The 14,725-nt window shown below is 39.1% G+C and overlaps 1 protein-coding gene across 2 annotated transcripts; it reads right to left on the bottom strand.

The window, feature by feature from the left end:
* Positions 1-3,422: 3,422 nt before the first annotated feature.
* LOC108416708 (tripartite motif-containing protein 35-like) lies at positions 3,423-10,163 on the bottom strand. 2 transcript variants are annotated; one of them, XM_037541573.1, is made up of 6 exons: positions 9,529-10,163; positions 9,029-9,124; positions 8,664-8,894; positions 6,437-6,450; positions 6,021-6,139; positions 3,423-4,120 (listed from the first exon to the last, which is right to left on the bottom strand). In XM_037541573.1, the coding sequence occupies exons 1-6, from the start codon at positions 9,931-9,933 to the stop codon at positions 3,576-3,578; spliced, it is 1,410 nt and encodes a 469-aa protein (XP_037397470.1). In that variant the 5' UTR covers positions 9,934-10,163; the 3' UTR covers positions 3,423-3,575. The 2 variants fall into 2 exon arrangements, with proteins under 2 accessions (XP_037397470.1, XP_037397469.1); XM_037541572.1 differs by having other exon boundaries at positions 6,437-6,459; positions 9,529-9,933.
* Positions 10,164-14,725: the final 4,562 nt, after the last annotated feature.

The following is a 14,725-nucleotide window of genomic DNA, read 5'->3' as shown; positions in this document are numbered from 1 at the left end:
TTGTGCATTCTTGCAGCACCAAGCCCTGGCCAGAACTGAACAGATAAACTTTTAAATAATTTAGCTGCAATTTAAATGTATATTTTTCTGGAACTTTAGAAGCATTTTACCAAGAATATTTAATATACCAAAATAGTAAAAGGACCCACCTGCTATCTTTTCCACTACATACTCAGTTCTTGTTTTAAGCAATGACCTGCCATCTTTTGGGAGGAAAGCATGGTGAACCCTAAATATGGACAGAAGTGCTGAAAGTGCAACAAGTGAAACACCAAACTCAACTGCCCAGTCGGACAAAGAGCTTCTCAAATCACTATGTGATAAATCTTCACTGCCACTGTCACAAGAACTACTTCCTATTTCACAGTCAACCTCCTCTTCACTTCCACAAGCATCAGCAAACGCACGTGTGGCACCACTACAGCTTGTTACTACACTGTCCTCCTGGGTTAGGTCTACTCTGGAACTATCAGGTGTATCTCTGTCCAAGGATGTAATCATGTCATTAACTCTCTTAACAGCTCTCTTGCGCATATCACTCCGCTCACTGTATCCCCATCTGCGTTCCATTATACACTGAAAAAAGAAAACAACATTTTATTTGTAGAAAAACGTTCTATGTACAAAGAATCTCTCTCTCTGAGTTTAACATTTTTAGAAGCTCAAAATGTTCCCAAAATGTAATAAACGGTTTCTTCAATGTTAAACCCTAAGTATTGTACACCTTTCACACACATTAGACCAGGGCTGGCTAGTCTTATCCAAGGGTGGCTGCAGGGTTTCATTTCAGACCAGCTGGAGCACCTACTAGTTTAATCAGCTGGACTCTGTTCTTCAGCAACTGATCATAGGTGCTCCAGCTCTGTTGGAATGAAAACCTGCAATCATGCCGGGCCTTTGTGGATATTACTTTACCCCCGTGCACGACACCCGTTTACCTGTTTATATACGTCCTGAAGTCAATCAAGGATGTAAGAATGGCTAATTTCATTTCTTTATTCGTTCTTGAATGTTTCATCCGTCGTTTCTTTAGTCACTATTTTCATATCTCTGCTACTTTTATATTACAGTATGTCTAATGATGCATTTCTCTCAGTGCTAAAAAGTCCATTCAAACTAATTCAGTTTAACATTCCATTATTTCAAATTACAAGAAATATTCCCTCCGTTTTGCTCTACAGCATCTGTCAGAGGCACTTTTCTTTTTTTTTACTCTTTGAAGAAAATAGCCCCCTACTGGCCATAAACTGTAGCAGTTACATTACGCATTACTTCTAGTTCTAACACATCCTGCACATGTTAATAAGTCAGGGATCCACACTCTTGGTGGTTGATATAATTTAATGATCAGTCTAATTCAACACATCTTAAAATGTGTCCATTTCCAATAATCAGCCATAAATCAGTTCTGAGCAGAAATATGAGATGATTTTATTATAAGCAATTAGCAGTCCAGGTTTTCACATCGGTCAGTAAAAAGTCAAGTTCAAAACAGAGACCAATATGTAGTCTGTTCTCAGCCCATCATTATAAATCAATTATTTTACTGTACACTCTTAAAAAAGATGGTTCTTCAAGGCTCCAAACGCAGTGGTTTTAAGTGCTCTATAGAAATATTTTCCAAAAGGTGCCATATGGGACCATATACAACACATCCTCCATCAATCTGAAGAACCACTTCACAATTCAGAAAACCATTGAAGCACAAGACAGTTAAATATAGAACTCATGGTTCTAAATAGAACCACAACATTTAGTCCACTTAAAGAACCGTCTCTTTTAAGAATTATACTATTTTAAAGTATTTGGCCATTTAGACCAGTTTCTATGGACGGGTCACTGCAGTGAAAATAAGAGCGATTTATTAAGTTCAGGGGAACAGACTATTAAACTGACAGGACATTTATTTCCTGCCTTCATACTTTAGGGGCTGGTTTAACCCAAAGAAGGTAACAGTTCATTTAATGTTAACCAGCTAACAACCTGCACTAAACTATGGCTGAACAGCTTCTGCTGGGTAACGTGCTGTGGCTGGGCTGAGGCTGAAGCTTCTCAGGGTAACAGGAAAACTCAGTCTCGCTGTCAGTTTGCTGGTAAAGCTCAAGCGCTGGCTTTCTGAACTTAGCTTGTTATTCGAATTTTCCGTTCCACCTTAAATGGTGCAGCAGTTACATTCTGATGCCTTAGGCGCCATGTAACTGCTGCACCATTTAAGGTGGAACGGAAAATTCGGGGAATTGGAATAAGAAGCTAACTTCAGCCACGTCTTCCCTCGGGTTTACGCTCAATAACGGCTCCCAGCTTCTTATTCGAATTCCCTGTTCTACCTTAAGTGGTGCGACAGTTGCGTTCTGGCGCCTCGGGCCGCAGTATTTAAGGTGGAGCGGAAAATTGGAACAAGAAGCTGACCTCCACTCCGTTGGCTGGGGGTCTGTTAAATGAATAATGAATCATTCTACCTTTATATTGTGTGGTTGATCATAATAATCACTAAACGTTTGAAAACCTAGTCGCTGCTTTAAGGTTTGTGCTGTTTGCTAGCTGGGCTACCTCTGAACAGTCTGCTAGCTAGCTAGCTTGCTGAAAATGTGCTAACGCTACTTAAGTTGGAAATGGGCACTTAATCGCGATTAATCGATCATATTCGTTCAATAATGAATTGACAACTGAAGGCTCAACCGAGACAATTAAGCTGTATAAACAATGAAAGTCCGACAAACCGCCTCACTCGGAATTTAAGTAAAGGTAAAAAATGACTGCAAGTCTGTTCACGTGGAGGAAAACGGACAGAACAAACGACTTCAGTCTGAACATGAAGCTCCACTTAAGAAGGAGTTGTTCACCAGAGCCCCCCCCCCCCCCCAGGCACGCCCCCCGGGCACCAGCAGGAACAGCCAATCTTACGCCGGGAAAACCGAGACGTCAGTCTCGCAGCAACAAGGTCCACCTGAGAAGACTGAGGGAAAGCGAGGGAAAAGGGAAGCTCCGCTCACAGGACGCTGCGCTCCCACCACCAAACAACATCCCATGTTGGTCTAATAAAGAGACTCTAATGAACGAGATCGAGCATCGGCCACATTGTCCCTTCCCTTCTTACAGCGAATGTCAAGGTTGAGCTCCTGAACCATCAACGCCCATCGCTCAATGCGCTGATCTGCAGAGCGACTTCACGGAGCTGCTCATAACTGGTCACCTTGCTGGACTGACACCCTTCATCAAAAAGCGACTCTTCTCACGCGCAAACCCCACAAAAGTCTGACTGGCGGTTTTTTACTATGAATCTCTGAACCACAGCAGAGCTTTAAAGATCTGATGATGGAGAAAAATGCAGGATGATGGAGAAATAAAATCTCCACTGAAAACGAGTGAAATCTCACTCAGAGAACGTTTCTAATGCTGTCATGATATCAGGAGCCACTCTGTGACACTTTAAACCAGCATTTTATTTCACTCAGACATGTCAGGATGGAGCGGTACAAACACATTATTTAAAATATACATGCAGTGACATATTCTTATGATCATAATTCAGACACTCACTACCTTATAAATGATCATTCTAAGCAGCTTCAGCTTTAACTGTGCTGCTTCACTGTTACTGACGTCTTCACTGGTAAGATCCTCAGAGGATGAACAGACGCATTACAGAAAAGCGGTAAAACTCTCTGAGTGAAAGTGTGTGTTATAGTGTGCAGGTGTGTGTTGGTTAGAAGATCAGTGAAGGTCACTTTCCCCCTGTCCCAGTCCAGCTGCACTCTGACCCTCTGCGGCTTCTCTTTAGGTGTGAAGGAGTGAACTGACTGTCCTGAACAGAGAATCAAGATTTCATTATTGCTTTTATCATAGTCCAGACTCCACACTGAACCCGAGAAAGATTTTCTTTTTCTTGTTCCAGACTCTGTGATCACACCCAGTAACCAGTTTTCACTGTCTCCAACCTGGACGTCCCAGCAGTGAATCCCTGAGTTAAAACCCTCAGAACCCAGAACAGACTCATACTCATCAAATCTCTCTGGATTATCAGGAAGTGATGATCTCTGGTTTGTGTTTTCTACAGCAGTGAGATCATCAGACAGGTGGAGGTGTGGATGTGCAGTGTTGGGGTCCAGAGTAACAGGGGCTGAGGAGAGAGAACACAAAGAAACATCATGTTTTTCTCTCGTTTCTGTAAATGTTTCACCTCTACAGACTGTTTTCTTTACTGTGAGTGAAACAGCTTTAGAGGTAGATTCCAGAACTCAGATCAACTTTAATCCTGGACTAAATGTTGATGTTCAGTTCAGAGCAGCACTAAAGTGCATGTTCAGTAGTGAGTGGTCATTACAGTCCAGTGACTGATCTGATCTGAGTGCAGCATTTTTCTGTAGGGATTCACTCACAGAGCTGAACGTCCATCAACATCTTCACTCTCACACACTTTCAGATCATTTTGTGATGCGTTTTATATTTTATTAATTATTACAATAAATTATTATTATAAATTATAAAACAGTCAATTTTCTCTCTCCATCAAATGATCAAAATCTGATCTCCACACATTTCCTGAACGTCTTTGATCCAGTTAATGATGAGATGATATAATAATAATAATAATAATAATAATAATAATAATAATAATAATACATTACTGCAATAGTATTGTATAATTAATGTAATCACACTTTTTAAATAACACATGAAATTAATATTTCTATTATCACACTTTTTAAATAACACATGAAATAAATATTTCTATTTTATCAATAAGAGTCAAATTGATATTTGCCTCCATTTCAATATGAAATATACTTTTATTGTTGTGTTTGGATTAAAAGCAAAACAAGAATAAAGTTTACATTTTTAAAATATTGTGCTGTTTTTGTTTTACAATAAAAATATAAAAAAGTGAAAAAACACAAATATACTTTTTTAAATGTGCTTTTAATTTGATTTATTTGTGTCTTTTCTGGATTCATTTTCTTTTAAAAGTTAAATTGTTTTGTTAGTGATTCATTTAGACCTAATTAATAATAGTAACAATAGTAATAATAATAATATGAAGAAGATGAAGAATAAAATCCACTTAATATTTCTGTGTAATTTGTATAATCTAATAATCTAATATAATATTTATGAAAATACCTTTTTACATTAACGCATAAAATTAGTATTTTCATTATTTATATTCTATCCATTTATAAAATTTATATTCACCTCAATGTCAGTATGAAATATAATTGTAATGCTGAATTTGTATTAATAACACAAGAATATAAAGTTTTAATTGTTAAAATATTGTATTGTTTTATTAAAATATTGTATTATTTTATTTTAAAATAAAAATATACTAAAAAGTGAAAAAGCACAAATACATTTTGAAACATTGTTCATTTTAATTTGATTCGTTTGTGTTTTGGTCTTTTTTGGATTATTTGTCTTTTGAAAGTCAAATAGTTTTTTTGAGTGACTTTATTATTATTGTTTCATTTTGCTGATTAACATCGTTACAAAGAATTTTAAAAAATGTATTACTGTATTATTGAAAATTTTAAAGTTTTACTATAAATTATAAAATTCTCTCACGATCACATTTTTAATAAATTAATGAAATTGATGTTTCAAGAGTTTAAAATTCTGTTCAGCTTCTATTTATACATAGTATTTTTAGTGTTTCGATGGATTAGTAACAAAATTACAATGACGAGAAATTATTTCACATAAATTAAACTTACATGTAAAAATTATTTGACAGAATTAAAAAAGACATTAAAATTTTTTTTAATTTTTAATCAATTGGATTAAAATCTGATTCTTCTTCTTTAACTAGAGTTTATTTTATCTCCACACTTCCCGTTTGATCTGAGTGAGATTTCTGCACAGTACAGTATTCATACTTTCACTTAAGTACAGTTTCAGTCTCCTTTTTACCCCCTGAATGAAGAGAACATGATAACATGTTACTAATAGTTTATAAACAGTGTGTCATTAGTGCAGAAGCAGGCTGTGTGTGAGAGATCAACCCTAAGAGAAACAGAACTTACTGTACTGGAGAACCTCCTGCATGTTCTCCCACACTCTGAACTTCAGGTTGGAAAGGTGCTTCCCAACATTGATCAGAGCTCCTGATGTCTTCTCTGGATCCTTTGGTGTGAGCTGAGCTCTGAGAACAGAAGACTGTGTGAAATATATCACTGTAGAAACTTTACAGCCTGTCATTTATTTCACTAAATATCAATTTTTGATCACATTTATTGTCTGGAGAGTCAATAATTCTGTAGTTTCTGTTAAATAAATATTTCTGCTTCTGTTCTCATCACTACAACATTGACACACGGTCCTTATTCCCCCTCATTTCATTAGAATACACTCATATTTACAATAAACACAATACACTGTAGATTTAAATGTAATAATTACTGTAGCATTAGATAAAACGTGTGGTCTGACATTTACTCACTGTTTCTCTGTGGACTTGAAGTTCTGAGAGGGAAACAAAAAGAACATTGTAGTTAAAAGTGAAGAGACTTTTCAGGAGTTTTTCATATGAAACACACAAACACCAGCAAACAGCCAAGTTAGTGACATTATCCATCATTTCATCTCAATAAAACTTTACCTTCTAAATAACTACTTAATAAAACTCAGTATGTTTGTTATTTATTAATAAATCTAATCAGTCAGATGTTGATAAAGTAGTTTGACTGGATGGATTTTGAGAGGCAGGGACCACAAACTAGACCGACGAGCAAAACGCAAAAAATCCATCAACCAGTCATCAACAAACAGACGCAGGTGAAGATCTAATGAGGCTCACTTGGAAACACGGCTAAGAATTACAGGAGAACCACCAACAACAGAACCAGAGCCAAACTAACAACAAGCAGCAGGTTTGTGGATGATGAGGCGGCAGAGCCGGAACGTTCAGAGGATCCAGGAGAAGCTCCACTGATGATCAGATACAGAGTCAGAAGATGAGTTTCCTCCCAGCAGAGCTCAGTACTGTACTCTACTTGGTGTCTGTGGCTTTGTGAGCATTAATGAAGCTGTTATAATCGTTTATGGGGCTTCTGGTGTTGTTCCCTGTGAAATGTGCTGACTCTGCTAAAGGCAGTGGAGATTAGTGAGATGTTGCTAATTCTACTTTGGCTCTCAGTGAATTTGCATTGATTATTAATAGAACTAGAGAATTCAGTATATTAGCTGGACTGTTTTATTAACATCTAATAATGAATAATTTACACATTTGAGTAAATATCGTGTTCTGCAGTCGAGCTTTTTGTTTGTTCTCTGATTTACAGAAACCACACACACCTCTACACACCCAAACACACGTATTCAACGCCTGTTTCTGTTTGCTGATCATCGTGTGAAGGAGACAATTAAAGCTTCCTATTAACTCATCCTGGGATCTTTGGGCTGGCAGAATGTAACGGCTGCCACATCCTTCATATTGCTTACCACCCCAATTCTGCAGCACTGTGATATCATTCATTCATGTGGGCACGAGAACTCGAGATGCCCCTCGTTTGCACAAGTCACTTTCAAACTGCAGTGCAGTCGGCTGAGGAGAGAATGAGTGCAAATGAAAACAGGAGCCTTTCAGAGTAAAGTTTCTCCTGAAAAACTGAGTCATTAATAAAATTAATATCAATATCATAACACAACTACACACACAGCAGCTGCAGTTCAGAGATGAACACACACACAAGCATGTGCAGAGATGTTGTAAAGGGGAGACAGGACACTGGATGGTAGAAGAAAGGGAAGCTCCTTCAGCCTGGTGTCAGTTCATTAGTCCCACCTCCAATAAAATGAGCCAATCAGCTTGCTGAGTAAGCGCTAGTGAAGCTCCCCTTCTCTGTGGATATAGGGGCATACGCATTAGCCAGGACAAGCTGAAACACTGTTATTGTGTGTGTGTGTGTGTGTGTGTGTGTGTGTGTGTGTGTGTGTGTGTGTGTGTGTGTGTTATTAATGCTAAAATAGTTGATTTTATCACTGATTTTCAAATATATTTTTTAAAAGTTGATTTGGCTCTTAGTTTCAGTTTCTCCAGACATACAAGACTAGACTCCTCATTCAAAGAGAGAGGAGTCTAGTCTCTTATGACTGGAAATCCCTGCCCAGGGACGTTGTAAAGAGAGCCATCAAGAGGACAGACTTCCCTATAAGGACTTTGTGTCATTAGCTCTATAACTAACTTCTTACCTTGTGAGTTAAATGAATTCCGATATTTACACTGGAGTTTCATTCATTCCTCAGTTCACATTCACTTTCTGAACTGCAGTGAAATTCATATCAAGACTCATTCTCAGCCCTGCAGTCGACCTGAAGAACTGCTGCTATAAGCATTCTGTATGTTGTGCCTGCGCTGAGTGGACACAGGCTTTACAGAGGTACGCAGAGTTGGTTTGGGTTAATGTAAAGGAGCTTTCTCCTTCATGTCAACAGTCTGGCTAATGTTGGTGGAAATCTCAGAAAAGCTCTAATTAGGCTGTAGGCAGATCTTCATGGAGATCCTCCCCTTTCATACTAAAACAAATAACTCACATTTTATTTAATACAACAATAAAGCTGGAAAGATAAAAGAAGGAGTGTTTTGTATGTGCAAGTAAAAGAAAGAAAGAAAGAAAGAAAGAAAGAAAGAAAGAAAGAAAGAAAGAAAGAAAGAAGGAATTTCTTACCTGTAAGAACAGAACGTCCTCAGCCTCCATCTCCTTCTCTATGTTCCTGATTGTGTCTGAAAGAGCTGATATTTCTCCATTCATCTCTTCAATCTTCCTCCTCATCATCTGACTCTTCTGCTTCTCTTCCTCCTTCAGTGCAGCTATCCTTGCTGCTTCTTCATCTCTTAGAAACTGGTGAAGCTTCTCAAACTCCTCCTTTATCTGCCTCTCTGTGTGCTGGGCCTGCGTCTGGAATGAGAGACGATTAGGAAACACAAACTCTAACAGATGATCTACAAGCATTTACCACCTACAGGAGAAGTGGACCCTCATCAGAAACATGACCTCAGCAACATGTTTCACAGTTCAAGATGATGTTTCACCTTAATGTGGGCGGCTGTTTGGTCATAGTCTCGTTTAGCTTCCTCTAAGACTCTCAGATTCTTCTGTAGAGGCTCCAAAGCAGACTTGAGTTTATCCTGGAATCAAACAACAGTTCAGATGAGTGCATTCTCCACCTTTTACAATATCTGATTTAACATCTATTAACATGTTACAGTTGTCGTACAGACTGCAGTAGATAAGAGAGTAATAGCAGTTTTATTCTCAATCTGAAAATCAGAAGAGATTTATTTCATTTTTGTAAAGAAACATTTAAGGTTACATTTTACATTGACCGTCATATTGAATTCAGCAACAGAGCATTTTTATGACTGATAATTCACTCGTGCTGTTTGGCCTGAAACCACACCCACTGACTGACTTTACCTTTAGCACACATAACAGGTTAATCAGGAACTGAAGTCAGAAAGAATTTATAATATTTTTTGAGTTACATTTTAGACATGAAGATACTATTAAATTAATACAACAATTTTCATACCTTAAACTCAGTCACAACTTCATCTACTGGACAGAATTTGTGATTTCTGTGTTTCTTTGAAGTCTGACACACCAGACACACAGGCTGCTGATCATCCAGACAGAAGAGTTTGAGTTTCTCATTGTGCAGAACGCAGAGCCCCTCAGACCCTGCTGAAGATCTCTGACTCCTGCTCTCTAGAAAAAACTCACAAAGGTTCTTCAGTACGAGGTTGCAAGGAGGAGGATCTTTAGAGGATCTTGTTCTACAAACTGGACATTCTCGAGACTCCTTAGTTTCCCAGAACTTCTGCAGGCAGGTTTTACACACACTGTGGCTGCACGACAGAACAACAGGATCCCTGAAGATGTCACAGCACACAGGACATGAAAGCTCTTCTTCTGAAAGAGGGTTTCTAGCAGCCATTTCCTCCAACTGCTGCTGTGCTGTTTCTCTGTAACGGCTCCTTCAGTCCAAACTCCACTTTCTCTTTCAGGAAGTCTGTAATGATCAGAGCAGCTCAGTGGAGAATCAGCCACCGTAGCCCTTCAACCCACTGAGTGAGTTTTAGCTCCTTTCAGAATCACACAGCAAGAAACAAACACATACAGTCACTGTTTAAAAGCTCCTAATCTGCGTCTCTGAGTGAAGTGAAAGCAGAATGAAGATCAATAGAAAGGATGAGATCCACTTCCTCCAGCAGGGAGAGGAGGTGTAGAGGAGGAGGAGCTTTGAAAAGGAGGAGGCAGTCAGATGATCTATTCTGTGTTTTCATATTTCCTCCTTATTTGATGCACGAATTTACATGAACAGTGACACATTCACTGCATTTACAGTGACTTTGTAGTTGTTGTAGATATTTATGTGGTTTATGTTCTTCTACTACTTCCTATTCTTATTGTTCCTGCTGACTGGTGGAGTCTGGACATGACAGCGATAAATATCTGGTGGTTTGGATTCTGGAAAACGGCTCCCTCCCTTTTACTTCCATCTCACTGCCCACAGTTAGGCCTATATTACGTATGATAACATGATGGTGAAGGTAAAATCTGCTAATTTGAACTTGCCAGTTTTTGAAATACTAGTTTGTCTTCATGATTAGTCTCTGTAGAAATCAGACATGCAAATCCCCCCTGATCTCCTGTTTTGCCATTTTGACTGTAGTGACTGTAGTGACTGTAAGATTTTCCAAGGATTGATCATAATATTGCCAAACTCTCTACAGGACAATGGGACAGTTCTTCTGCTGCTGGAAACCAAAGCACCTAGAATAGAAATTGTCCATCATCACACCCAGAGTTTAAGGCACTGATGAGTCCATTGAGATGCATTAATTTAGGATCCAGTGCTGAATTACAGACCAATAAAGATCTATGATATGGAGAATAGATAATTACTTGACTGACATTATTTCTAACTGTTTTTTAATAGTGCCATTTTAAAGCAGGTTAAAAGATAAATACTAACACAAGGCTGAAACTTTGTCACATTCTATCATATTAATCACACTGATTAAATGATTTAACAGCTATAGTGACGCTGATCAGGTGGAGATCCAGAGGAAGTGAGACAAGCTTCTTCTTCTCTGAGTAAAAGCTGCTACTAGTTCTGGACATCCTGGAATACAAAGTACAGGTATTTTAGTGAGCAGGATTTGTGAGTTTACGTTAGATAAGGATGTGTGAACTTAAGCACAGTCCCACTGCAGCCTGCAGCTGGTCTTCCACAGCCCTTACCCACTCCACAGCATCCACGGTCACATTTGAACACAGACTCATTTACTGACCACCACAGATCCCGGCACAGATACATCACAACCTCTGTGATCAGCAATGCAAAGAGTAGTTTTGTGCCCTGCATTAATGAAGGAATAAATAACAACACATTTCATAATTTTCCATTTCAGACACGTTTTACCAACTGATAATCATCCAGCACTCCTGGTAAAAATGAACTAATACATCAGTAAGAATGAAACTGAAAGCCAGAGAGAGACACACTCATCACTCAGACTAAATATAGTGTCCCAGATGTCTTTAAAGCTCCTCTTCTATTCTGATGCAGATTCACTTTCCTGTCCAGTGACTGTAATTCTCAGCTGATCCTGCATCGTCTTGTTCTCTTATTCTCATCTCTGCAGAACAAACTCAAGCAGCACCAAGTTCAGTGCTTTAATGTTAGTCATTGAGCATAAATGTTCTGTTATGGCCTGGACTACATTATAACTGACCATCAGTTTGTTAACACATGTATCAAGTTAGAGGTCAAAGGCAAAGCCTACTACTCATTCAGACAATTAGTGCATGAATTACATGAAATGATAGAAGCTGAAACATATGGGAGTTTATGTAGTGACATCACAGACTCTTCAGTCTTCACTCTTTTATGTGAACAGCGAAACCTACCAGACCTGTAGACTCTCAGAACAAAAGGTGCTGAGAGTCACTGCTGTGGTATGTGAAGGGAACATCTTCAGTAGCTTTAGTTAAGAAACTACATAATTACAGGAAATACATAATTGTATTATACTTTTTTTTTCAAGTTGCATTGATATGCAGATGCATGCGCTTATTTTAGAAATACGAATCAAGTTACGAAGTTAAATAAATAAATAATATTTGTAATTATATGTGCTGTACATAGCTGTTCTATTCTAGAGTGGCTGTCACTGTAAACATGTTAGTAGAAATTATGAAAAAATGATCATATAGCAACAGGAAAAGACCACACACACACACACACACACACACACACACACGCACTCACACACACAAACACACACATTTTCTAAGACGCTTCTCCCTCAGGGTCGCGTGGGGTTATGTAATGTCATGAAGAAGTAATTACCTTTAAATGAACAGTGTAATTCTGTATTGGACAAAATCCAACTTACTAATTTTAATTTTAAAATTTAAATTTTCATTGAAATTTAAAAAATACAGTCGGCCCAACTTTCTCATGATGGTTCAAGTTAACTGATTTAATGACCTGTACTGAGTTCAGGACTGTTTCATAGCTCACACCTCGCATCAGCTCACAATTTCAATAAGACGAGATGTAACGTTAATATGAGTTCTAGTGTCTGGCCGGTTCTGAGGTTCTGCAGACTGACCCAGTAGCGTCCAAATGATTCTCTATAAACACAGAGCTACATAACAGAGTAAATCAAACCCAGTGTACAAACTACACATAGAAGGATTTTTGCTGCAGAAGTTAATAATAACAGCCATTAGTTCCTCTAGCTGGGTTCTATTGTACGTTCTCTGTAGCTGGACTAAGTATATTTGCATATAGTAGGAAATAGTAATATCTGCTCTGTGGTGGTCCTGGTTGGGGTCCAGATCATTAATGAACAAAGTAAAAGGGCTAAAAAATTATCCAGAGAAACAGATCAACTACAATCTGCCACTGCAACTACAAAGGGCAGCTGTACATTAATGGACCTGGTTTAATGGACAATGAGCACAAAGACAAGGTAGCTGTACTTAATGAAGTGTCCAGTGAGTGTAGACAGCGGTTTACTGCACTCACCAGTTTAGCTTGTCATTTTTTGGTAAACATGATTCTGATTCGACTCCACAAACAGAGGACAAGGAAACGGGGGAATCTTCTGCAGGAGCATCAGGACCATCATTAAAATACATAAAACTATCAGAAAGAGCCATGATATCGCCAAACTTACGAGACTGTGCTCGCGTCACTGCACAGGCAGGAAAACAGAAGGGAATTCAGACGCCACGTCTGCTACTTGAGACCCCTGTAATTCAGACATAGGGTCATCAGTTACTTCTGGAAGGGGCAACACCTTTCCACCAGCCAAGTCATTCCCAGGAATGAAGTCAAGCCCCTCCACTGGTAGCTGAGAACGAACGGCACCTTTAACCAATCCTGAAACCAGTTCAGACTGAATATATAGATTATGGTCCACCCCCAATTCAGTTCCTCCTACTGAAACATCGGAACCACAAGACGCATCATTAGAAAAAGGTAAAACACCATCATGAATAAGTGACTGTGCTGCACCCGTAGCCCGAGGAATAGTAATGGGAATGGGGTCTTCCCCACCTGTCAAAGACACAGTACCCTTAAAAACAAATGGATCATACACAGAATCAGTTTCCCGGCGAGGTGAGCCCAGCGGAGTGGGAGAACCACAAAACCAGCTCCTTTTGCCTTTTTAAATAAACTTTATTAAATAATCCAAATACATAATCAATAAAATATCACATTTATGCAAAATTATACACAAATACAACAAATCCACAATTCAATTACACACAAGCTTAATATGAATTTAAATGAGATTATTATTATAACAGAGTTGGATATTTAGATTTTCTGTCCATGGTTCGCAGTCCTTTCAGTTCAAACGTTATCTGTTTAAAAACAACTCCTGCAGGGATTTGAGTCTGTTGTGTTACCATTTTACACCTCGTTTTACATAGTTTATGTGACACCCTTAAAGTGTGACCACATTTAAGTAATTATTTATTTTACATATATTTTATACATGTGTTCTTTTGGGGGTTTTTTTGTATGGGTTGTTGTACTGTAATGTGATGCCTCCAGTCCTGTAGAGGGAGCTGTGCCAGTGGGCGGGTGCTAGACTGTGGCTTAGGTGGGCAACAGGAGACTGTTCTCAGATGAATCTGAGAGCTCAACCTGAACGCCCGGTCTCAACGTGTCTTCTGTGTCCTGCTACCCAGGTGGGGAAATATGTGGAAATTTGCCGGTATAAATGTTCACAAAGCACTATAGTGAAGGTTGATGAGTGTGTGTGCTGTTGAAGGTTGAGCTGTGTGTAATATGAGCCGCTATGTCCTGGTGCATTGGCAGACGTTCTGCGCCGCTAGCATTAGCTACCGCGGCTCGCTAACCTCGCGTCTGGCTGACGCTATTTGGCGCTATTAGCCTTCCGCTAGCATTAGCTACCGCGGCCCGCTAACCGCGCGTCCGGCCGACGCTATTGGGTGCTATTAGCCTTCCGTTAGCATTAGCTACCGCGGCCCGCTAACCTCGCGTCTGGACGACGCTGTTGTGTACGATTTCTCGCTCTAGCGCTCCCTAACTTGGCTCTGTAACTGCGTGTCTCCCTGTCGCTATCCCTTGTGTGCTCTCGCTAGCGGTAGCCACCGTGGCCTGTTAACTATGTGTCTGGCCGACGCTGTTGTGAGTCATTAGTCTCTCACTAGCATTAGCTACCTCAGCCCTGTTGTGC

This window comes from Pygocentrus nattereri, chromosome 9 (genome assembly GCF_015220715.1).
Source record: "Pygocentrus nattereri isolate fPygNat1 chromosome 9, fPygNat1.pri, whole genome shotgun sequence".
Classification (NCBI taxonomy): Eukaryota; Metazoa; Chordata; class Actinopteri; order Characiformes; family Serrasalmidae; genus Pygocentrus; species Pygocentrus nattereri.
The sequence above is the reverse complement of the archived record's forward strand: the minus strand, read 5'-3'. Positions and strand labels throughout refer to the sequence as shown.